The sequence below is a fragment of the Aspergillus terreus genome, genomic scaffold (assembly GCF_000149615.1).
Source record: "Aspergillus terreus NIH2624 scaffold_1 genomic scaffold, whole genome shotgun sequence".
Classification (NCBI taxonomy): Eukaryota; Fungi; Ascomycota; class Eurotiomycetes; order Eurotiales; family Aspergillaceae; genus Aspergillus; species Aspergillus terreus.
In genome coordinates this window covers 1973824-1998258 of record NT_165972.1, presented here as the reverse complement: position 1 = coordinate 1998258, position 24435 = coordinate 1973824, and the positions used below count along the sequence as shown (strand labels likewise).

The 24435-nt window shown below is 57.4% G+C and overlaps 9 protein-coding genes across 9 annotated transcripts; 6 read left to right on the top strand and 3 right to left on the bottom strand.

Moving 5' to 3' along the window:
• Positions 1-348: 348 nt before the first annotated feature.
• On the bottom strand, positions 349-1533 carry ATEG_00710 (Gfo/Idh/MocA family protein; the record flags this gene model as incomplete). Its single annotated transcript, XM_001210796.1, has 1 exon — positions 349-1533. The coding sequence occupies one exon, from the start codon at positions 1531-1533 to the stop codon at positions 349-351; it is 1185 nt and encodes a 394-aa protein (XP_001210796.1).
• Positions 1534-2844: 1311 nt separating this feature from the next.
• On the top strand, positions 2845-4702 carry rfeF (putative transcription factor RfeF; the record flags this gene model as incomplete). The annotated part of the gene is made up of 4 exons (XM_001210795.1): positions 2845-3207; positions 3309-4140; positions 4191-4258; positions 4319-4702. 4 exons carry the CDS (start codon positions 2845-2847, stop codon positions 4700-4702), a joined length of 1647 nt encoding a protein of 548 aa, XP_001210795.1.
• Positions 4703-6480: 1778 nt separating this feature from the next.
• ATEG_00708 (aminophospholipid-translocating P4-type ATPase DNF3) lies at positions 6481-11446 on the top strand (the record flags this gene model as incomplete). The annotated part of the gene is made up of 3 exons (XM_001210794.1): positions 6481-6921; positions 7036-7942; positions 8118-11446. The coding sequence occupies 3 exons, from the start codon at positions 6481-6483 to the stop codon at positions 11444-11446; spliced, it is 4677 nt and encodes a 1558-aa protein (XP_001210794.1).
• A 2391-nt stretch (positions 11447-13837) lies between these two features.
• On the top strand, positions 13838-15747 carry ATEG_00707 (homeobox domain-containing protein; the record flags this gene model as incomplete). The annotated part of the gene is made up of 3 exons (XM_001210793.1): positions 13838-14166; positions 14215-14414; positions 14465-15747. 3 exons carry the CDS (start codon positions 13838-13840, stop codon positions 15745-15747), a joined length of 1812 nt encoding a protein of 603 aa, XP_001210793.1.
• Positions 15748-16456: 709 nt separating this feature from the next.
• On the bottom strand, positions 16457-17182 carry ATEG_00706 (phosphatidylglycerophosphatase; the record flags this gene model as incomplete). Its single annotated transcript, XM_001210792.1, has 1 exon — positions 16457-17182. The coding sequence occupies one exon, from the start codon at positions 17180-17182 to the stop codon at positions 16457-16459; it is 726 nt and encodes a 241-aa protein (XP_001210792.1).
• A 237-nt stretch (positions 17183-17419) lies between these two features.
• Positions 17420-17981, top strand: ATEG_00705 (putative small nuclear ribonucleoprotein SmD3; the record flags this gene model as incomplete). Its single annotated transcript, XM_001210791.1, has 4 exons — positions 17420-17476; positions 17534-17594; positions 17657-17786; positions 17879-17981. The coding sequence occupies 4 exons, from the start codon at positions 17420-17422 to the stop codon at positions 17979-17981; spliced, it is 351 nt and encodes a 116-aa protein (XP_001210791.1).
• A 238-nt stretch (positions 17982-18219) lies between these two features.
• ATEG_00704 (adaptin-binding domain-containing protein) lies at positions 18220-19480 on the top strand (the record flags this gene model as incomplete). Its single annotated transcript, XM_001210790.1, has 3 exons — positions 18220-18967; positions 19044-19352; positions 19401-19480. The coding sequence occupies 3 exons, from the start codon at positions 18220-18222 to the stop codon at positions 19478-19480; spliced, it is 1137 nt and encodes a 378-aa protein (XP_001210790.1).
• A 1043-nt stretch (positions 19481-20523) lies between these two features.
• On the bottom strand, positions 20524-21877 carry ATEG_00703 (uncharacterized protein; the record flags this gene model as incomplete). The annotated part of the gene is made up of 5 exons (XM_001210789.1): positions 20524-20843; positions 20947-21338; positions 21388-21511; positions 21561-21678; positions 21737-21877. The coding sequence occupies 5 exons, from the start codon at positions 21875-21877 to the stop codon at positions 20524-20526; spliced, it is 1095 nt and encodes a 364-aa protein (XP_001210789.1).
• Positions 21878-23020: 1143 nt separating this feature from the next.
• Positions 23021-24429, top strand: ATEG_00702 (uncharacterized protein; the record flags this gene model as incomplete). The annotated part of the gene is made up of 3 exons (XM_001210788.1): positions 23021-23685; positions 23750-24223; positions 24294-24429. 3 exons carry the CDS (start codon positions 23021-23023, stop codon positions 24427-24429), a joined length of 1275 nt encoding a protein of 424 aa, XP_001210788.1.
• Positions 24430-24435: the final 6 nt, after the last annotated feature.

Genomic DNA, 24435 nt, shown 5'->3' with positions numbered 1-24435 from the left:
CATCATTTGTAGGGTAACTACATATATGGTGGAGGAGATACATAGTTATGGAGCCACGAGGAATGGATTGTTATGATCGTGAATGATTGACGGATAGGTCTCTTACTAAGGAGATGATCAGGACCCCCCGGATAAATCTCCCCCTTCAATCCTAACAAGGGGTTTATCTGAGTGGGAGTCTATAATAGTGATAGCTGAGCTACGCTTCTCATAAATCTTGATAATAATGAGTACTCAACATTACCACTACCCAACGTCCCTTCCACCCGAACAGGCCAACTAATCTAATCTACCTAACCATAGGAACGCCGCAGAGTATACCAAAACCCAAGCACAACCATACACCGACTATCCCAGGGGTGTCCGAATCGTCCCACACTGCCGATCGTACTTATCGTATATCGTCTGGAAGAGTCTCAGATCCTGCAGCGCATCGGCAGCCGTCGTCTTCGCAGCTGTCCCATCCACCAGGAACGTATGTAACGCCTGCAGCTCGGCCGTCAACGTCTCCTCCCACGTGCTCACGGTCTCAGTACGTCTCAACTCGCCCGTCTCATCAGTGGTCTCGACAACCACGCGCATAGGCTGATCCCACGCGTACGGCAGGCCATACGACATGCTCACCGTCTTGGTGTTCCCGTAGACGGCAATGTGGGCGTCGCAGCGTGGCACGGCGTCGGTGCCTGTCTCGTACATCAGCGTGAACGGGTACTCGCCGCGGCTGACGCGGCCGTCATAGTGCAGCAGGATCGAATAGAACGGCTCGTTGACGGTGATGTTCGATATGGCGTCCGGGTCGCCGAATAGATCCCGCATCAGACCCAGATCGTGGCAGCCCAGCGACGCGAGGAAGTGCGACAGCGCCAGACGTGACCGCGTCAGGTCCTCCCCGCCGAACGCCTCATTGAGGAGCCGCGTAAGAATGGCGCGACCGTCGGCGGTGGGGCCTGAAGGTGTCGTTGGGGCGGTGTTGGGACCGTTGGTCGCGAACCAGTCCTTCTTTGGGGCGGTGGCGGTATGAGCAGAGTGCGGGCCAGCGATGTTGCGACACCGCGCATAGTAAATGCGGTCGAGGCTGGCGACCTCCTTTTTGAAGACGGCGTCGAAGCAAGGGGCGTAGCGGCGGGCGCAGGCGACGAAGACCTTGGCGTGGTTGGGCGCGCGCTGCTCGGCCGCGATGATGCGTTTGGCGCTCTGGATGCTCAGGCTGACGGGGATCTCAACCATGACGTGTTTGCCAGCGTCGAGGGCGGCCACGGTGTATCGCTCGTGGAACTCGTTCGGCATGAAGTTGAGCACGAGGTCGACATTCGGGTCGTTGATGACGGCTTCAGGAGTGGAGGCGAGCTGGGGTCCGTCCGTCTTCTCGGACGAGCCATTGCTGTTGCTGTTCGGTCGGGTTGCAACAGCGAAGTCGTAGAGGGAAACGACTTGGTAGGATTTGTTGAGGGTTTGGAGGATCGGGAGGTAGAGGTGGCGGATGGACTCTGTTCCTGCGGAGAGGATGCCTACCCGCAGGACGGTTTGTGTCATTTTGTGTGATTTTGTGTGTATCCGATGTTGGTCAGTTGGAGGCGAACGATGAATCCAGGGAGGGACATACTGGTCTGATATAAGTAGTAGATCAGGGCGGTGGCGTCGGTGAATGTACAATAGCTCAGGTTGGGTGCGTTCGACAAGGAGCTTCCACGCGCATTCCCGAAAGTGAAAGTTGTTGAGTAGAACGATTGATGCAAGAGAGACAGAAGTTGGACAGCCTGTTACTCTGCCGGTATGAACACAGAAGGTGTGGCGCACATGACGGCGCAAGGGGAATGTGACATCATTGCTGTTTCCGGGCGGAGGAGCTGACAGGCAGACGACCATGGTTCAGATGATGTTCCTGTTATCTCAGCTGTCATCTAGTTGTCATGTTGATGTATTGGCTATCTCTCTAGAATTACCTATTTGGTATAGTAGTGCAGGTATATACAATACGGAGTTGTGGGTAAATATATAAGTAGTGACTATTAGTATAGGAGTGGAGAGTCCACTTTCTTACGTAGCTTAAGCTCCAGCAGATCATCTATAAAAAGAATCAAAATAGAATCACCAGAGTAGCCTAGCATTAGTACCTAATGTATAGTTAGTTAGTACCACTGTTTGTGGCAGTGTCATCGTGCCCACCAAATCTCCGAAGCGGGGCTTTATATGTTCCTCTCCTTTTCTTTCATCCTCTACATCGTCATCTCTTCTTCACCCCTCATCTCTCCTCGCCGTCACCTTCATCTCTTTTCCACTTCCATCACAACAACCATGGGGGTAAGTTCTCTTTCACTCCAGAGCCTCCCGTCCAGCCCTCTATCCCAGACAGTCCCCTCTCGAATCTCTATATCCCTCCAGCCACAGCTGACACCTGCATCAGTTTGCTTCGAAAATCGCCAACAGCCAACAAGGCTCTACGCCGGGCGGCTCTGGCGTCTATGCGGGCGCACCTCCGTCTGGTTATACCGGCGGTCCCCCTGCGTCTCTGCAGCCTGGCGGATCAGGTGGATATAACCAGAATCCTCAGGTGAGTCAGACCAGAAAAGGAGAAGAAGCTGAAACAGAAATCGAAGTCCAAGCTCAAACTAACAGCATCAGCAACCGCCTCAGCAATACCAAGCTTATCCCGGTTCGTCGGGCGCTCCGGTAAGATTTCTGCCTTGTGGTCTCCCCTCCTTGACGTGCTCCCCCTCCATCGACCCGGACTCCACATCGCCCACCACACCTTTATATCGGACCAGCTCCCGCCTGGAACCTTCACTTTTCTCTTGATCCTACTACCTCTTCTACCTTTCTCTCAAACCACAACCCCCCTCCATCATGTCCCAACCGTATTATAACCCCCACGGTTATCCCCCACAGCTCCGTCCCGGTTCCGCCCAGTCTCCATACCCGCCCTCATCGCCCGCGCCGCAGCAACAGGGTCAGTACCAGGCCTATCCGCCATCCGTTCCGGGCAACAAGCCAGTTCCTGCGCCGTCGCCTCAACCCCAGGCCTATCCCGGTGCTCGACCCTCCCCCTCGCCCGCGCCGCAAGGATATCCCCCGTCTCCCTACAGCCAGGCCCCTCCCCCGCCCCAGGGCTATCCGCAGGCCCCTCCATATGGACAACCTCCCCCGGGACCTCCTCCTTCTCAGCAATATGGCGCCCCGGGACAATATCCTCCACAGCCTCCCTCTCATGTACTGAAACTATCTTGATGCCCCTTGTCGTGCTTTCATCGTCATGGTTTTCAATGTCGTTGAATGAGAAGACACCAAGCTAACATTGTCCATGTCTCTAGTACCCTCCGCAGCAAGCACCGTACCCTGGCGGTCCTGGCCAGCAGCCGGGGGCCCCCTATGGTCCTCCCGGGGGAGCCCCTCCGTCCGCTCGGGCAACTGATCAGCAGATAGGCGCCTATCGTCAGCTCCTCATCGCCACCATCCAGGAAAACCAGATCCAATACTTCTATCCCCCCGACAAACTCGACAGACTCGTTCAAAACCTCGCCAATGAGGCTCCCGCCAAGATCAACAAGCTCTGCCATGAGTGGAACGTGCCTCAGGAAGTCGCTACCGATATTATCAAGCTCAGCCTCTTCGATGTCGTCATCTACGTGGACGACAGTGGTTCGATTGAATTCGAGGAACGCGGCATCAGAAAGGAACAGCTTAAACAGATTCTCGGGATCGTTGCGACCGCCGCGTCGACCTTTGACCAGGACGGCATCTCCGTCCGCTTCATGAACTCGTCCGAACAGGGTGACGGTATCCGCAACGCCGGCGACGTGGAGATGCTTGTGTCGCGCGTTCGCTTCCAGAGCTTGACCCCGCTGGGAACCGGCCTGAAGAACAAGGTGCTGGACCCCATGGTTGTCGGCCCTGCCAAGGCTGGACGTCTGCAGAAGCCCGTTCTGATCATTACCATCACCGATGGTCAGCCGGCTGGGGAGCCCATCGATACGGTGGCCAACTCGATCCGCTACGCCGTCGATGAGGTGTCGCGCACGCCCTGCGGACGCGGCGCCGTGTCCTTCCAGTTCTCGCAGGTGGGCAATGATAACAAGGCTCGGGAGTTCCTTCGCTCCCTTGATGAGGATCCCAGCATTGGAAATTTGATCGACTGCACATCCAGTAAGTGAAATTCACCCAGGTGTGTGGCGCGAGAATCTGACACGGTATAGACTTTGAAGTTGAACAGGACGAAATGATGCGCGCCGTGCCTCCTGTTCACTTGACTCGGGAACTTTGGGTGAGTAAACCAACAGTATTCAGGTCTCTGAGAAGTTGGATCTGCTGACACGAACCCCAGTGTGCGAAACTGATGCTTGGTGCTATCGATCACTCTTATGATACGAAGGACGAGAAGGCCGCGGGCCAGGGTGGCCTTCCCCCTGGACCGCCTCCTGGCCAGTACGGCGGGTACAACCAGGGTCCTGGGTATGGCCAGCCCGGACCGTATGGCCAGCCTCCTGCTCCCTCCTACGGCCAGCCGGCTCCGTATAACCCCGGGGGTGCTCCGGGAGGCGGGTATGGGCAGCCCCAATACCCGCCTAGCCAGGGCCATCCTCCGGCGCCCGGTTATGGGCAGCAGCAGTATCGTGGATACGGACCTCCTGGCGGAGCGCCTCCTCCCAGCGGCTACCCGCCCCAGGGAGCGTACGGTCAAGGCCCTCCGCCGCCGCCCCGATACTAGACATTGATGCGATGACTTATGAATACGGCCTTGTGCACACAGATGGGAGGATGGGGTTGATTTGCTCTTGACATTATTTATTGACCGCTGAACGAAGGGAAGGCAGAACGAAGCGGATAGAAGAATGGACGGGGGTGAGAAGCGATGAGCTGTATTTCACTACACATGATGCTGTATTCCTAGGAGCACCGACGCTTGCTCTTCGAATTTTGTCACGCGAATAGCATAAGTCTTTTTACTTACCTGGTCTACGAGCCGATCCAAATTGAAATATGCTCCGTAGTTCAAGGAGGTATTAAACTAGGTATCGGCTTGCCCTTGTTTTGCTGGTCTAGGTATATACCTACCTATACCATGTAATTATCCGTTCTGATGTACATAACTAACTATCAGATGAGGGATTTCTACGAGAGGAGTGATCGACACGAGGCATCGGAGAATAATCTGGAAGAATACGAAGCCCGATGACGTCGGACGAGCCACTAAGGGATGCGCGAGGTCACGTGAACTTCTCTATTGTACAGAGTACGGAGTGTTGTTATGATCCTGTAGAAGAGGCGAGTGTTCCACAGTGTACAATAGTGTGGTTCTTACTCATCGGTACCTTGCCCAGTAATAGACTCCAGAAGAGTTTCTGGTGGGTGCGAATCAAGGCACCCAGGCACCAAGGCAGTAAGTACGTTACTCCTAGTAGTCGCACCAAGAGTGACTGTTGCCACTAGTGCCCCACTTGTTTCTCGCCTTTCGCCATGAATTTGACCGAACTTGTGGATAGTCTATTGGGGAGAGAATGACATCCTTGGATGGGAGGGTACCCGGTGGAGGCACGCCACTGTGGAAGACAGCTTTTGTTGGAGTGCCGGTGGGGGAGGGGGCCCTCCGGTTATTTTTGTCCAAGAGTCTGGCGACTGGAAAGGATCCATGGATCAGGATTCTACCACATGGTCAGGGCCTTTGGTTGCGGGCGGTTGCGCGGCCTCCAAGCCACCACCACCGTGACTTGGCCTTTGCTTTGTTGCCTTGGAGAGAGTCCTCGAGGCGATCTCTTCTTTCTGCTTCTACCTGATCATATTCGTCCGGTCGAGAGTCTCTACCGAAATACTATCATCCGTATCATTATCGTTGATTTCTATCTTGTTATTGGTATTGCTCGTGTCGTTGCACGAGTACAATATACAGTCTTACCCGATCCGGCAAGGAGGCCAGACTCTCGCCGCCGCCCACGGAAACCCGTTATTATTATTTTCAGGCTCCCTCAACCGCACCCGGTCTAGTCCCTTTCTCCCTCACCTTCTCCCCCCGTCTTCACTCTCCACGTCGACAATCCCATCTCTCCTCGGTCCTTCTTTTCGGCTCCAGACCCATCTCAGTACTATACCCTCTTCACGGCCTCGTCCGTACTGTCGTTATCGTCATCCTCCCGTTGATCGCCGTGTCTCGCGTCCCCACCACTGTCGTTTCCGCTCCACTCGGTCTGGTCGCAACCAGTTCCGCTTCGCAGGATCGAGTTCGACCTGTCCTCTTTAGTGCTCAATTCTCTTCATGTCGACTTAACCACAGGTCCCGACCCTACGCTCCCCAAGCATGACCCAGGGCTATCTCAGTCTCTGCATCCGATCTACTCTATCTCTCGGTGCACCCGTCGCATTCGAATTTCGTGATTGTTAGAAACCGGAAAAAAACACACAAAAGCAAGCACAGGCAACGAAACGAACTCCAGCGGTCATTCCCCCTCCGACCTAGGCCATCTGCCTGCACAAATTTCTCCGTCTCTCGCAATGCCCGAACAACATGCGAGATCAGACGCCAATCAGGACCCACCGAGGGCATCCTTGACACAAGAGTCTACAGTGATGGACGAGGAAACACCTACTCAAGGGTCTACACCCCCGGAACTCCCCAGGAGTCAGTCCTTCGATGTCTCCACGCCGCAACACACCTCTAGCCACCCACGCCCCTCGATATCCCCCTCGCGCACGCGGTCGGACTTCGGCCGGCGGCCGTCGCAGCAGAACCGCGTGCGCTTCTCCAGCGACTTGGAACGACCGCCCGTTGAAGAATCCCGCTCCTCGACCTGGGACAGGCGCCCCAGCTCGCGAGGTCTCACCATCGATACCAGCCTCACCCGCCAACCTGGCACCTCTCCCACCCGTGGTCCGACCTCGACTCTTTCCCCCAGCAATGCGCTGTCGCCAACGTCTCCGCAGAGCCCAGACTCTGTGGGTCGCTCCCGATCCCGCAATCGTGGCTACTCGCTTCGCAGGACGATCTTCGCAAAGAACATCCAGACACACTCCGGTCCGAATTCGCCGGTCGCCATTGAGATGGACCAGACGCCGACCCGAGAGGAGCCCGAACCGCCGTCGGGCAGCGGTGATAGCAACCATGATAGCTCGGGTGAGGATGAGAAGCGCGAGGCCCTCGTCACCCAAACGTCAACGCACTCCGTCGATGAAACGACAACTTACTTCTCCGAACCGTCGGACGGTCTCAAGGAAGGACGACACCTATCCACAACCTTGTCTTACGAGCAGTGGCTGAAGCGGCGGGCCGCCATCGCCACGATGATGTTGCGCGTGGAGGCCCTTATCGAGACCGTCCGTAAGTTTGTCCTTCGAGTCAAGGAGCTGCCTCCCAGCAAAGATGGTCGCCAGATCGATCTCGATCCGACTCGGACGGAGCCCTTGATCGATGAGAGAACCGGGAAGCCTTACATTGAGAATTGGATCCGGTCCAGTCGATATAGTTTCTGGAGTTTTTTTCCCCGTCAGCTGTTCGCGCAATTCACCAAGTTGGCCAATTTCTATTTCCTGATTGTGGCCATCTTGCAGATGATCCCGGGGTTGAGTACGACTGGAACATATACCACCTTGATCCCGCTGTTGATCTTCGTGGGGATCTCGATGGGAAAGGAAGGATTTGACGATTGGCGCCGGTACCGCCTAGACAAGGAAGAAAACAACCGGGTCGCAGCTGTGCTGCGTCCTGGAATCAACATGATGCCTGGGTCCTCGCCCAGCGACAGCATCTCTGTGTCCAGCGATGACCGGTGGACATCGGTCAAATGGAAGGATATCCGGGTCGGAGACGTCGTCCGATTGCAGCGGGACCAGCCCGTCCCGGCAGATATGGTTCTTTTACACGCCGATGACCCCAAATGGGGTGGCTTATATCGAGACCATGGCCCTCGACGGCGAGACGAATCTCAAGAACAAGCAGCCGTGCCAGGCCGTCGCCAAAGTGTGCGGGTCCGTGGAGAGCATTTGCAGCAATTCCATCCGGTTCGCGGTGGAAGATCCCAACACCGATCTCTACAAGTTCGACGGCAACGTGACCGTCGCTGCGGGCGAGAAGCTGCCCCTGACGAATAACGAAATCCTGTACCGCGGAAGCATCTTACGAAACACCGAACAAGCCATTGGTATGGTCATCTACACTGGCGAAGAATGCAAGATTCGCATGAACGCGAACAAAAACCCGCGCATTAAATCGCCAGCTCTCCAGGCCAAGGTTAACCGCGTTGTCATGCTCATTGTGTTGCTCGTCGTCATCCTGGCCGTCGCCTGCACGATTGCGTACAAATACTGGTCGCAGGATGTGGAAAGCCATGCCTGGTACCTGGCCAAGGCCAACGTGAGCTATGGTCCAATCTTCACTTCTTTTCTGATCATGTTCAATACCATGATTCCCATTTCGCTCTATGTGAGTATGGAGATCGTCAAAGTCGCCCAAATGCTCATGTTGAACGCCGATATCGACATGTACGACCCCGAGACGGACACGCCTCTCGAAGCGCGGACATCGACGATCAACGAAGAGCTGGGTCAAGTCAGCTATATCTTTTCCGACAAAACCGGCACCCTGACCAACAACTCGATGCGCTTCCGCAAGATGAGTGTCGCGGGCACAGCGTGGTACCACGACACTGATCTTCGGGAAGAGGCCGCCAAGGCAGGTGATGGGGAGAAATTGATCCACAAGAAACGAAACGCCAAAGGGAAGAAGGCCGTAGGTCGGAAGTCGACTGCCTCCGAGGCTCGGTCCTTCATGGCTCGCGCTTCGACGTCTGTGATGGAGACCTCTCGGAAAGACAACCGAGTCCTTCGCAACAACACGGTCGATATGTTGAAGTACATTCAACGCAAGCCCTATACTGTGTTTGCCCGGAAGGCGAAAATGTTCCTCCTGTCCATCGCTCTGTGCCACACCTGTATTCCCGAGACGGATGAATCCGGCGAGATCTCCTTCCAGGCTGCATCGCCCGATGAACTTGCGTTGGTAATGGCCGCTCAGGAGCTCGGGTACCTGGTCAGAGACCGCCAGCCCGGCACCGTGACCATCAGGTCCTATCCCAATGGACCGGGTGGGACCCCAAGCGATGAAGTCTATCAGGTCCTCGATGTGATTGAATTCTCGAGTACCCGGAAACGCATGTCGGTTGTTGTGCGCATGCCTGACCAGCGCATCTGCGTGCTCTGCAAGGGCGCTGATAGTGTTTTGATGAAGTTGCTCAAAAAAGCATCGCTTGCGCAGGAAAAAGCGCTGGAGATCGAGCGGCGCGCCAGCAAGCGCAAGGCTGCCGAAGCCAACCAGGTCATGAGAAGGAATAGCGAGTACCAAAGCCGGAAGGACAGCGGAGTCCGAACCAGCTTCGCCCGGCCGAGTCTCTCTCACCGCCGTTCCAGTGTCTCGGGTCATCGGGTCTCTGCGCTGAGGGACAGCATCGATGTCTGGCTCCGTGATCGCGAGACGGACGGAGGCATCCTGACCAAAGAAAAGGATCCGGAATACTACAGTCCCCGCCCGTCTGCGCAGCTAGGCCGACAGTCTACGACGTTCTCCGACTCTGGAAGCTCGGTAAATGAGGACGATGATGACGATCTAGTGGAGGAAGCACTCGTTGTCAACGAGTCGGCCGTGTTTGAAAGATGCTTCCAGCACCTGAATGACTTTGCTACGGAGGGCTTACGGACACTCTTGTATGGCCACCGGTTCCTCGATGAGACCACGTATACCAGCTGGAAGGCTGCCTACCGCGAAGCTTCCACCAGCCTGGTTGACCGGCAAGAAAAGATTGAAAAGGTCGGTCAGCAGATTGAGGAGCAGCTTGAACTGACCGGAGCCACTGCGATTGAGGATAAGTTGCAGAAGGGTGTGCCGGAAGCCATCGACAAGCTTCGACGGGCGAATATCAAACTGTGGATGTTGACCGGTGACAAGCGTGAGACGGCCATCAACGTCGGCCACTCGTGCCGTCTGGTGAAGGATTATTCGACCCTTGTCATTCTGGATCAGGAGACTGGCGAGGTGGAGCAGACTATGGTCAAGCTCACCACCGACATCCACAAGGGCACCGTTGCGCACTCTGTGGTTGTGGTGGATGGCCAGACGCTGGCAATGATCGAATCTGATGAGACGTTGAGAGTGCGATTCTTCAACCTGACGGTTCTGGTTGATTCGGTGATCTGCTGCCGTGCGAGTCCCAAGCAGAAGGCGTTCCTCGTCAAGTCGATTCGGACGCAGGTGAAGGATTCGGTCACGCTGGCCATCGGTGATGGTGCGAACGACATTGCGATGATCCAGGAGGCCCACGTTGGCATTGGAATTACGGGTAAGGAAGGGCTGCAGGCGGCGCGGATCTCCGACTATTCCATCGCGCAGTTCCGGTTCTTGCTGAAACTGCTCCTTGTGCATGGTCGGTGGAACTACATCCGGGCGTGCAAGTACACCCTGGGAACGTTCTGGAAAGAAATGCTGTTCTACCTCACGCAAGCGCTGTACCAGCGGTGGAACGGGTATACCGGCACCAGTCTGTACGAACCCTGGGGCCTGAGTATGTTCAATACGCTCTTTACGTCGCTGGCGGTGATCTTCTTGGGTATCTTCACCAAGGATCTGTCCGCGTCGACCCTCCTCGCCGTCCCGGAACTGTACACCAAAGGACAACGCCATGCCGGGTTCAACATCAAGCTCTACCTGGGGTGGACGTTTATGGCGACCTGTGAAGCGATGATTGTGTACTTCCTCATGTTCAGCCTGTGGGAGAACGTTCTCTTTAGCATCACAGGCAGCGACATCTTCTCGGCGGGACTTTTGACGTACACGGTGTGCGTGATCGTCATCAACACGAAGCTGCAGGCGCTGGAGGTGCATAACAAAACGTACCTGTCCCTTGCAGTGATGATCATCTCGATCGGCGGCTGGTTCATGTGGAACCTGATCTTGTCGAAACGGTACGATTTCAAGTCGGGCGACGGGATCTACCATGTGATCGGCAACTTTGTGTTCCAGTCGGGCCACGATCTGGGCTTCTGGGCGGTGCTCCTGGTGACGACGGCGGCGGTGCTGCTGTTTGAGATCGTGGTCAGCGCGGTGCGGGCCAACCTGTTCCCGACGGACGTGGATGTATTCCAGGAGTACGAGCAGGACTTGGACATCCGGAAGCGATTCGAGGAGGCGGCGGCGTCGGAGCTCCAGCAGGGGTGGGACCACGGGACGAAGAAGGCGAGCTTCGAGCTGGCGCGGGAGGCGGCGGAGCTGGCGGCGCGGGAGCAGCAGGTGCAGGAGCTGTTGGCGCGGCCGCGGGTGATGCACAAGGCGGCGTCGGGCTCGGGCCGGGTTGAGATGGAGGCGGTGGAATTGCAGGGCCGTGGCGAGGAGACGAGCGGGCGACGGCGATCGGTCGAGATCCAGGAACTGTTTAGCAAGGGATTTGGGACGATCCGAAAGGGACACCTGAAGTGAGGTTCTTTTTTTGGCTTGTTGTTGTTGTTTCTAGCGTCTGGCGTTGGACGGATACCCGTGGATGTCACTCCTTGAAGGTTGTTACTGTAGATAGTGCATTATTTGTATAATGGATGTACTCTGTATACGGATGAGGTACCTACGGAGTAGTAGCATCGGCGTACTCCGTGTCCTCTGTAGAGGTGGTAGCCTCCACTTGGTGGATAGTAAGAGTACTCCGTAGATAGTTCGCTGGGGGTGACTAGCTGGGACTATTGGCACCCACTGGGGCTGTTCATTTTCACGTGGCGGTACAGAGTATATCTATTCAGTTTACTGATGCTGGTAAAGGTATCCGGGACCTAACGATGCGAGTAGACCTTGCATCGACGCATGGTAACAGACGCATTGCGCGAGGTACAAGACGACCTACAGATACTTTCGTCCAGAGAAGGTAGATGTAAGTAAGGTACCAGGTAAGGTAGGAATTAACAGAAAAGGAAGGTCAGCACCGTCGTCAGGTACTCCTACGTCTGTAGACCAACCACCACACGAGCGCGTCCCCACCGGCAACGCTGTCAGGGCAGATGGCCAATCAGGAGGGTCGGGTGACAAGCCACGGCGGGTACCTGAATGCAGACCCAATTAGGAGGCTTGTTTGGTCGGCACGGGCGGAGTCCACCACGAACTTGACCGAACGGTCTGGATATGTCCTGTTCTTAGTCAGGTCTATTAATAGTTGGTAGGATTCGTGATTCTGTTGACCGTAGGTATGTACATAGTACTGGGAGTATATTATAGTAATAGTAGACGTAATGCGCCCATTCGATCAAAAGAAAAAGAGAGCCCCTGGTAAAAGTACCAGCCATGGAGGTGCAGGCAGCGGTAGACCCGCCACCAGCCAAGTTGGAAACGCAGTGGCGGCGATGGCGTAACGAGGCCCAAGTACCGTTCACTCGGCAAACGACGGCTCCACCGGGTTCCTCTCCGTACTAAAGTAGTTGGTTAGTTGTCTTCGTACAGAATGGGTTGGATGGGATTGATCCAGCCTCATCCACCCACCCCAATGGCATCACCATCATCATCGTCATCTTCTTATTCTTCTTGTTCGTCATCGTCCTTGCGGATAGTTGTATAGTCTGGTCTTCTGCCACCTACCTACCCACATACGGAGTACAATCCTCCTACTTACACTTCCATCGCAGAAAGGCATGGTGGACCGCCGAACGGTCCAGACATCCGATTGTTTGGTTCAGAGGGCCTCGAGTCGCTCTCATTCGCCATTCCACCCTTTGCGGTTCTATGTATAGACGGATGTCATCCGGGTCAGGGTCAGGGTCTGCGGAAATCGTCCCCGACATGACCACGTCAGTAGGAGTATCTAGAAGAAGTACCTTTTGACTGCGGTGACTACTGGAGGATACCTCGCATCCTACAGATCCGAGCCTCCCGTTTATTGGCAGAGCACAGATGCAGGGGTCAAGTACGAGAAGAAAATACAAAACGAAAATAATCAAAATAATCACCAGCATCCAACAGTCACCACGGAAGATATCATCCCAACCATCATCATCAATTATAAATAATAATCATCCATCCTACGAACCCATTACTCCCATTACTCGAAGCCGATTGAAGACTTTTCGCCTCGCTTCGAGCCCAAGAACGCCCCACGGAGAAGCCAGGAACCGCCGGTGCCAAACCCGCCAGCGGCGCCTAACCCCGTTGGGACACCCCATCTCCTGATTCTCTCTCTCTCTCTGTCTCCCACTCACTCCTCTCTCTCTCTCTCTCCTCTTCTTCCTCTTCTCCTCTCCTCTCTCTCTCTCTCTCTCCCTCCCCTCTCCTCCCCCCATCGACCATCTTTTCTTTTCATTCACTCCTTTCTTCCATTCATTCTTTTCATTCCTTCCTTTTCTTCCCTCCGTCGTTCGTTTCACTCTTTCACGTTCGACCCCCCATCGCCAACGCTCTAGTCTCTTGGACGGTGATCGCTCATTTGTCATCTCATCTCATCCCATCCCATCCCATCTCTCTCCATCTTATGCGACTTCACCCTCCATTCTCCACGACTGCGAAGGCTCCCATTTCCATTCGCCCTCAGCTGCATAGGACAGCTGCTTTTCCATTTCCTTCCTTTCTTTTTTTTACACGCTTCTGCGACGCGCTCATCCACTCCCCGCCTCGTGTTGCTGGTGTCCACTCTCCCACACCACCACACTTCCATTCGTTTGACTCCCTATTCCTTCCTCTCTGGCGCTTGAAGCAGCTGCAGAGATCGGACATCCATCCTTGACTGTCGGCCGGATCGTCATTTCGTCCCCTCCTTTCCCATCCAATCTTTTCTCTTAACCCACTTGGTCGATTCTTCCTCTGCTCCCTTCACTTCTCTTCGGTCAATCCCTGCAAACAATGTCTTCTTCGACAGACACCCCTGATCCGTCGGCCATGTCGACGGCCCCCACCACCACCGCCTCTTCCTCGTCTGCCGCCTCCACCCCCTCGCCCTCCACCTCCAGCGCAACCACCGCCCCCGCCTCGAGCCAACGCCGTCCCCAGCGCAAGAGCAACCTGACGCAGCAGCAGAAGAACAACAAGCGTCAGCGCGCCACCCAGGATCAGCTCGTCACCCTCGAGATGGAGTTCAACAAGAATCCCACCCCCACTGCCGCCACCCGCGAACGCATTGCCCAGGAAATCAACATGACCGAGCGCTCCGTGCAGATTTGGTTCCAGAACAGGTACGTTTGTCGGAAGTTGGAAGTCTGGTTTTCGTCTAACTCGTCCAGGCGCGCCAAGATCAAGATGCTCGCGAAGAAAAGCATCGAGACCGGTGAAGGCTGCGACTCCATTCCTGAGTCGATGCGCCAGTATCTGGCCATGCAATTCGATCCGAATAAACCCGGCGCACGAGACCCGTTTGGTCGCACGGGGGCTTTCGGTCCCAATGGCGCGTATCCCCACGACTCGGCCCCCTCTGGCAAAGTTGGTATGTTGGCGTTTCCCAAACCTCATGCGATTCCCCTAACCCCGCGATAGTGATTCACCATTTCACCTGCCGCTCTTTGACCATCGGTAGCTGGCGCCGCATTGGACAGAACGCGATGGACCTGGTGGTTTTCTACTCTCCCGAGAAGGCTTGCATGACCTACTACATCAACAATGACTCCGCCGGCTACAAAATTGAGTACCCGTTTGCCTACATCAAGAACATCACGCTGGAATCGGGCGATCAGACGGCACAGCCCAACGGAGCGCCCCCGCGCCCGGGCGGTCTCATCGTTGAATTGAACCGCCCGCCGCTCTTCTACATGGATTCCTCCAACTCCGGTGGCTTCTACCAGTGCGGCGACTTCACCGAGGACCAGCAGGCCAGCCAGCTGTTGGTGCACCATCTCGGCGGCCACCCCAAGGTCCTGAGCGTCCAGCTGGCCAAGCTGGTCTCGTTGGAGTCGTTCCAGAACCGTCTGGCCTACAACAACTTCGCCATGAGTGCGCCCATGTCCCCGCCTTTTATCCAGCGGCCCGCCTCCCAGCCGAATCAATTTGCCCCGGCGTTTGTGGGCATGTATGCGGAGAACCCCGCGACGCTGAGTCTGCAGCAGGCGGCGCGCGGACACAAGCGCCAACGCAGCCGTTCGGTGCCCGTTGCCGTCGACTTCTCGGCCATGCAGACCCCCATGTCGTACCACATGCAGAACCCGTCGCAGTTTAGCCAGCCAGATTCGGGTATCTTTGCCCCTGTTCCGCAGTCGACCCATCCCCTGGCGGTGAACCTGCGCATCGATACGTCGGCCCCCTACGGCTTCGACCCGCGCGGCCATCCCATGTCGGCGGCCACCACGAACTCACCCTCGGACTTTGCCAGTCCCTCGCTCTTCTCGACGGGGCCTCCGGGCGAATCCACGCCGGTCGCCACGAACATCCACCCACAATTCAACATGCCATTTGTGTCCCCGCCGGTGGACTCGTCTACGCTCGCCACCCAGGCCGCGTCGCCGTACTCCACAGTCAGCCACGCGGACCCCATGATTGCCGACCAGTCCCCTCCCATGACCAACATGCATGCGTCGCAGGAGATGTACGGCCTGAGCAACGAGCATCAACCCCATTTTGCGGACGAGAACATGTCCATGAGCGGCATGTTCCCCAAGCACAACATGAACTTCTCGGTACCCACCACCATGGACGTCGGAGGCAACACCTTTGATCTTCCCATTCAGACCCTGTCCAACCACCCGTCCCCGGGGGTTCAGGGTGACTACCAAAGCATGACTCCGCTGGAGAATGTTGATCCCAACACGCTGGCTCCTGGGGCGTGAGCGACGCAGCTGCTCCGTCCTGGACGGATCTCTTGAGTCTTCCCACGGCTGTGACAGTACGTGGCTCTCCCTGGACCGACCTCACGGCTCGGCCGGATACCTTGGATCCTACACATATGGTCATTTGATCTACTGGAGATACCCTGCTTTGGCCTTTCCGCGCCTCACTAGACAGTGGTGCGCGCGCGCGCGCGCGCGCGACACCTGTTGATGATGATGAGGAGGATATATCGATCCTTTTCTTGTGATATGTTCTCAGCGATTTGGACTTTTGATTTCGTTTGTATTAATACCCTTCTTGTGCGGCTGGTCCTATGTTTTCCCATGATTTGTCCCGGCACTTGGCTGGACAGACTTTTTTTTCTTCTGTGATATTCCCTTGACCTTTTTTCTTGTTTATATACCTGGTCGGGGCTTAACGTGGTTATGGCAGTACTCAGGCAGATGGCGAGATTGAGTTGATTTTGACAGTTCTGGGTCGGCAGGTCAGGAATTTGTTTGCATATTCCCTTTGTGATGGTTCTTGTCTGTTCTTGCTGTTGATCTGATCCGGTAGCTATGGCGCTTGGAGTGTCGCGGAGTTGAGAGATTCTTCGCGATAAGAAGCTTGACAGACTTTTGGACTTGGTAGTATGTTTCTGGTAGGGTAAGGGTATCTTGTAGAATGTATATACAGTATGCCAGGCTATCTATCTGAATGCCGTCTATATCATGACTGGTTCCATCCGGCTGGAGGCGGCGCCTTCAGCCCCCTCGACTCCCGCAGATACCGTTCCACCCACACCTCCATCTTCTCCAGCACATTGCGACGAGGATCCCCGCCCTCGGCAATCCCATCGCGACACCACACACTCCACGACCCCATCCTGGCCGCCATCAGCACATCCGTGCCCAACCGATCCCCCACGACGGCAATCTCATCCGCGCGCGTCACCACCCCGCGCTCCCGAAACCACCGCACCACCGCCTCCCCGCAGAACGGCTTCTTCTCGCACCCGGCCGGCAGCCGGAACACGGGAATCCGCAGACTGGCCAGCCGGTCCTCGAGGTCGGCGATCTCAGCGTCGTAGCGCGGGTGCGACCCGGCGCGGTTCGAGACGATCAGGATCGCGTCCGGGTGCGCGTCGCGATTGAAGGGCGAGGTCGGTGAGGTGCGTAGATGGTGCAGTTTTTCGTAGATGGGCGTCGGGAGCGTGGTGGTTTTGGATGGGCAGAGGGTGTTGTCTTTGTCAAGGACGAGGGCGCGGATGGTTATTGCGTGGTCTTTTTCGTTTGGGGGCTTTTCGTGGATGGCTTGTTGCAGGGCTGGGCCGAGCTGTTCGGGGAGGGAAGTGATTGTTGGGATGGTGAGGTGCGGGAGGAAGTGCGCCGGGGATTTCAGGAGGGTTTGGACGGCGAGCTGGAATGCGCGGAGGTTGGTGTTTGGGGGGTTCATCTTGGACCGGGTGGGTGGGTGTAGGTAGAGGGAGAGGAGTACTTGTACAGAGGGAGGTGAAGATACCGCTTTGGGTTCTTGGCAGAGCCGCAAAACTCTCCTCTCTCCGCTGCCATCAACCCATCATCAATTGCTTCACCTTTCCTTTCCTTCTTTTCCCTCCGTTTTCTCCCTCCGACGCGCGGCTTTCCATACCGCTTTTCCACCTCGTTTATTTTCCTCTCCCTCCCCGGCACAATGGGCAAGCTCACCAGCACGATCGGAATCCCGATCAAGCTCCTCAACGAGGCCCAGGTCCGTCCCATTCAAGCACCACCAAGTCTACCAAAGTCGATCTTCTAACTCTACCAGGGCCACGTCGTCACGCTCGAAATCACCTCCGGCGTCGTCTACCGCGGAAAGCTCCTCGAGGGTTCGTCCGCCACCCTTCCATTCCCTCCCGTCTTCGCCCACACACCAGCTAACGCATCCCAGCCGAGGATAACATGAACGTCCAACTGAAGGATATCACGGTCACGGCACGCGACGGGCGCGTCTCGCATCTCGACCAGGTCTACATTCGCGGCAGTCATGTGCGCTTCTTCATCGTTCCGGATATGCTGCGGTACTTTCATCCTCCCTTTGCTCTACCCGACAGTGCCCTCTGCAGAGTGCCGTCGATGGCGATAATGATAACGACAGTGCTGACAGCTACAGGAACGCCCCGATGTTCCGCTCTCGAGGCCAGCGCGGTCGTGGTGTCGGTCTGGCGCGTGGAAAGGCGACGGTGCAGCGGGCGAGAGGACAGAGACGGGGTTGAGGCGTTGGGCTTTTCTTTTTCCAGTCGTTTGTTTGTTAATGGGTTTGCTTGGGTGAAATTTTATACCCTCTATGACTTGGTCAATCTCTGTAGTGCGTAGAGAGTACTCCATATATGTCTGTAGTGTGTAGAGCTACCTATAGAGCTAGGATGGAGAAACTCCGTTCCACCTCCGTCTCCCCGCACATCACCACTTCTACACCCTCTGCTGCAGTCTCCTCCCACACATCAACTCACAATGGCGCAACCAACGCAAATCCGCAACCCCCGCCGTCTCCTCATCCTCGCGCCCACCTCCCACTCGCCCTCCACCATCCCCCCGTTCCTCCACGCCTTGACCGGCGCCCCCGTCGCCGCCGCCACCTTCGCCGGATACACCACGCACCCGCCCCTCCGCCTCCAGAACAAATACTACACCGCAGACGTGCCGATATGGGTCGACGAGATCCCGCTCGACACAGACCACCGCTCTTCCCCTCCAGCTCCCCCGTCCACGACAACGCCCGCAGAAGAGAAAGCCGTCACCCCAACGCAATGGCAAACCGAATTCTCCAGCCCCGAAGCCCAGGTCGTCCGCGACGCCATCGGCGCGCTGATCATCTGCGTGCGCAACCTCGACGCTCCTGCGCCTCCGCCCCCGTCCGAGGGAGAGGGTGAGAATTCCGCTTCTGAGGAGGTCGACACACGCGCCGACGTCCGCGCGCTGATCGATTTCCTCCGCGCGGTGGGCGCCGTGCGCGCGCTGATCGAGGACGAGCGCGGCGGCGTGGACGAAGTGCCTGCGGTGGTTGTGCTGGTGGGCCGGACCGAGACGCCTGCCGCCGCGACGACTACGGCGGAAGACGACAGTCCCGGGCTCGACGGCGAGACCCCGTTCTCGGTGCCCTGGTGGGAGGACCAGCTATTTGAGATGGGCATGGTGGGGGTTGAGGTTGTGGCGTGGGATCCGCACGCGGGGGAGGCGGAGACGCGGAATCAGTTTGGAGGTCTGTCTTTCCTTTTTCCTTTGGTTCTTTGTTCTGTTCTTGCAGGTCTGTTTGGGTGGGTTGCTGACGGACGTAGAGTACCAGGGTATGCGGCGGGTGCGCGAAGTCCTCGAGACGCATCAGTGGGCGGCGGCGGAGTCGGATGCGAAGAGCGACGACGGCGACGCCGACGAGCTTGAACGCGAGTTACTTGGGCTGGACGACGAGGCTGGGTTTGATTGGGAGGTTGGGGAGCTGGAGCGGGAGATGGTGGGTTTGCGGTTTGCTATGGAGCGTGGGGAGGAGTTTGAGGGTGATGACCAGGGAGAGGGAGACGGCGACGGCGACGATGAGCGCCGCGTGGAGTCGGTCGAGGGTTTGCTCTTGCGGATGCAGGCTATCCGGGGTATGTGATTGCTTCCTTAGCCAGGTTGAGCGCTGCTAACGTTGGTAGATATGAGCGACGAGCTGCCCGAGCAGGAGCGCAAACGCTTTGCCGCGAGGGCTGTACGAGATATCATGAAGGAGTTATAATGTTATAATATGTATTGCATTGCAATTTGATCTGATATGATCTATGATACAGTCTGCTCGCGATCTGCCGCGCAATGTCTAGTTCTATCCTCCGCTACTCCCGCTTCTTCATCACCTTTCTGCGCTGCGCGATCATGTGCGTGTACAGAATGTACGAGCCTATGCTGTTAGCATGCACCTGAGACACCCTCGAAACAACATACCAGGAACATAGATCGCCAGAACGACGATCAAAAACCACCGATACAGCGGATGGAACTCGCCCGCCGGCAGCAGCGCCTTGACCACCATGACGCACTCACTAGTGATGCCCAGCGGATACAGCACGTAGAAGGTGTTATACCTGCCTCGTCAGTCTCCATCCATTCCCATCACAAGAAAAACCTACCTCAACCACGTCCACCACGCCGGCACCCCCGCCCCCAACACCTGCAGCGCAAAGAACCCATACCGAATGCACTCAGTCACCCCCCACGCCGACAGACAGCCCAGAAACGCGTAGTCCCCGGTCTTGGCCGCGCCGTCCCCGCCCACGATGCCCGTCCCGTCGCCGCGCTCCTGGAACAGGAACATCACCCCCCACACCAGCAGCAGCCGGCTGGCCACCTGCATGGCCGTCGTGACGACCGGCGCCCGCACCACCCCCAGCAGACTGTGGAGGATCTCAAGCACCGCCAGTGTTTGCGTCGTCGTCAGCAGCGGCGTGTACACCGCGTGGAAGGCGGCGGGCAGGTTGTCCGGCGCGGCGCGGACGGCCTGCGCGCCGCGCAGCGTGCAGGCGGCCCATAGAGCGAAGCTGGTCGCGTTGTAGGCGAGCAGGTAGAGTTTTGTGAGGCCGGTTGGGCCAGATTTGGCGGGTTTGGGGGGCATTGCAGTCTTGGTGTATTGAGATTGGGATGTTGTGAGAGGGAAGAAGAGTTGGGCTGTGGTTGTGGTGGTGATTTATGTATGGGTGTTTTTGTTGGGACCGAGGTACATGCTTATGTAACGCCTTCAACATTCTCATTCTCACTACTACTAACTACTACTATATCCCACTATCATCACTCGTTGGCTACTCTCACTACAATCAGGCTCTCATACGCACTAGGCCGGTGTGCATAGACATCGACAATCTCCATCCCCGCCGACTTGAGCAGCTCCTCCCACTGAGTGCGGGTTCGTTCCTGCGACGCAAGCCACGCCAGCATCTGCAGGTCCATCGATGCCGCCATCCAATGCACGCCTTGGTCGGGCAAGACCATCTCGTCCAGCAGGAGGACGGACTCGGGTCCCATAGCCGCCGCCGTGTTACGCAGGATCTCCCGGCTCTTGTGGTCCGGGAAGTCATGCAAGACACCGCGCATGTAGTAGAATCGGGCCGCTGTCACGTCAGCACCTCGCATCAAACAGATCTACGGAGTATAAGCGGACTGTACCTTGAACAGGCTGCGGCTTGAAAATATCACACGCCATGTTCTCCACACCCGGAATCTCCGGTGCGCGTGCAATCACCTCCGGGAGATCCTGCAAGACCAGCTTCCCAGTCAGCTCCGGATACGCCGCCTGCAGACGGAGACACTCGTGCCCGTTTCCTCCGCCGATATCGACAAAGACCACCTCGTCGTCTCGCGCGGCGCCGCGCTCCTTCATCATCGTCGCGATGCGCGCCCAGTCCGTCAGCGCGGCGCGCTGCATCTGCATGTGCCAGTCGAACATGGCGCCGTATTTCGGGAACGCCTTGAAAAACGCCCACACGTCGCCGTCGATGTCGAATGCGTCCTGCAGCGCCACCTTGGTTGCATCCGTCGGGTTCGCGTAGTGCGTGCGCGCAAACGTCTCCGGCAGCTTGTGGCACACCGGGATGATCAACTCGTAGCTGCGAGCCTCGCGTCAGCGGCGTCTGTCCTGGCGAAGGGGACACTCACTAGCAGTCGATGTAGCTGCGGCCCTGGGGCGTGCCCAGCGCGCGGGTGACGTTGTTCGCGGCGAAGACGTCCACGCCTGTCTCGTCGACTATCTTCTCCGACGCGAGGTACCGCATCAGTCGGCCTGTGGGTGTTAACGGCATGCGATGATGGGGAGAATCAGTGTTGCCTACGGAGGAGAACGACATCAGCGCCGGTTGCTTCGGCGAGGGTCTGCACGGACAGAGCTGATGGACTCGCGGACAGCCGCTCGAAGAGCTCCAGGTCCCGCGCGATCTTCGCGACATGCAGCTGCAGTGGCTGGGCGGTGGTCAGTTTTGGTTCCGCTTGGCGCGTCTGGTCTGCTTACTGCAACAGCGATTCGCTGGATGCTCTCTTCGGGTCCCTCGAGGGAGATGGAGAGATCGTGCAGGGCTGTTATGAGCCGAGAACGGGTGGGTTCGTCGGCGCTGCTGGCGAAGATCTGCACTTGGGTGAGGAGTTCTTCCATGGTGTTCTGGATGATGCTGGATGTGTGGGCTCAGCGGGGAAAGTCGCGGGTTATGTTGGCCTCGAGATGCATTTTGTATAAGACTGCGACGGGCCATTTGGTGATGCGCGTGATGGTGAGTGTAAGTGTAACCCCTCCGGCCATTTTGTAATGCTGTCTTGTGTTTATTTTATGGTCAAGGGTGCTATAGCGATGATATCTGACTGACTGCTGGATGCTATCTTAGACGAGGGCAAGGAGCTGCTTCCATCGGCCGAGGTGTTGATGCTGACGTTCGAACGAGCATTGCGAGGTTGAGAAGACAGTCGGAGTAGTTGTAGGTGTCCTTGTGTCGCACGCAAAGGCATCTTGCAGCGATATGTTGTTCCGGACCAGTGCTGCCCTAACCATTGTCAACATGAATGGGTTTGTAGTTCGAATTGCAAGAGGCATAGCCGCTTTCATAACACGAAGTGAAGTGACTCAGTCGCCCTCCTGTGCGGGTGCACCGTACAACAGGACGAAGACGACCCTTGCTGACGTCTGTTCATATATCAGGTTATCAGACATGCGTCGTGCTACATGTACCACTACTGCAGCGCTGGCATGCTGGACCTCGGCTCTCAACGGCTGTGGCGGTTGAAGCAAGGAGGTCGTGTACACAAGACCGCTCCAGGCGGACGTCAATACGAGTCGCTCCACCGAGTCCTTGGTTTAGAACGTCTACACACCGCTTCTTGACCTATACGTAGCGGAATCTAACTTCAAGCAGACCGATACGTCTGTCCAGCTGAATGCCGCCTTACGCGGCGGACCAGCAAGCAAGGGACTCGACAGAGTTCTGGAGATGTGGCGGATCCAGACACGAGCCCACCGAGTGTTTCATCCGCAAAGCTTGCGGAAGGTTCGAGGAGGCGTATACAGGTGGATGGACATGTTTCAACGCCTGCCTCCACTCGTATATGCAGTCATATCCGGATGGCATCCGCCGAGTCGCAGGCAACGCCTGCAACATCGCCAGCGATGAACTATATCGAATCCTCTCCGATGAGACCTTGCATCGATCGAGCGAGCACTATACGAGCCGTCCAGGATAGATAGTAAAGCCGCCCAACCCGCTCACCATCCATCGCCATCGCGAGAACAGCTCCACCCCCAGCAATCATGACCATCCACGCCAAACACCCCCAGGACACGCCCTCGCCCGCCCTGCTGGCCTTCTGGAGCCAGCACATGCGCTCCGTGATCGGCCCACTGATGAAAGCAACAGGCTACCCGCCCGCAGCGCAAGAGGCCAACCTCCGCTTCCTCGACGAGCACATCGCGCCGACGCTGGGCCCGCACCCCAAAGACCCGCACCCGAACTATGTCGCCCCCTGCGCCGTCGTCGGCACCCCCTTCAACCCCAGCTTCAACGTCTCCGGCACCGGCGCCCCCAAGGTCCGCTTCGACTACGACCTGCTCCCGCCGCTGCACCGCGCCGCATCCGACGACCCATGGGGCGAGCGCGACGCCCGCGCCGTGCTGCGCCGTCTGGCCGCCGCCCTCGGCGCCAACACCCAGTGGCTGGAGTACTTCATGGACCGCCTGTACCTCTCGCCGGCGGAGGCGCAGGCGCTGCTCGCGATCGTCCCCCACGAGGTCGTCATCCCGTCCGCCATGGTCGGCGTGATGTTTGACGGCGCCCAGCCGCGGCTGAAGGCGTGGGTGCCGACGATGCGCCGCGCGATGGTCGAGGGGCGGTCCTCGAACGCGGTGGCGCTGGAGGCGCTGCGCGGGCTGAGACCGCTGGGCGAGGCTATTGCGCCCGCCGTCGACGTGCTCGAAGCGTATGGCCCACCATCCCCCCCACCCGTCACGTCTGATGTTTGCTAACCGGGTCCGGGCCCCCAGCTGGATCACATCCACCACGCAAGACGCCCGCCTCATGCTGATGGGCATGGACTGCGGCGCGCCGCACGACTCCCGGCTGAAGATCTACCTCGTGACGCCGCAGAACGCGTGGGCGACGGTGCGCGACGTCATGACGATGGGCGGGCGGCTGGACGACGCGCCGGCGCGCAAACGGGTCGCGCTGCTGCGCACGATCTGGCCGTATCTGATTAACGAGCCGGACGATGCGCGTATTGTAGCTGACGAGCACTGGTGCAAGCCCGAGCGGATGCCGCGGCTTGGCTTCTCCGGGCTAATGTACTCGATCGAGATTAAGCCGGGCCGGCCGGTGCCCGAGGCCAAGCTGTACGTGCCGCTGTTTCAGTACGCCGAGAGCTCGGCGGTCGCGGAGCGTAATATGGAGGCGGCGCTGGCGCTGCTGGACATCGAGTGGGGGTCCAGCGGGAGGTATCGGCGGACGATGGAGGAGACTTTGTGAGTTGCCCTTCCTTTTCCCCCCTGTGTTGCACTCTGTGTGACGGTGGCGCGAGCTGACTGGCTGCAGCGGTAAGGGAAAGGAGTATGGGCAGATATTTGCGGCGTATTCGTACTCGGAGCGCACGGGGGGATATATCAATTCGTATGTCAGCATGCCGATTGAGGACGTGCAGGTGCATCCGCTTTTGGGAGACTACGTCTAGGCTGGT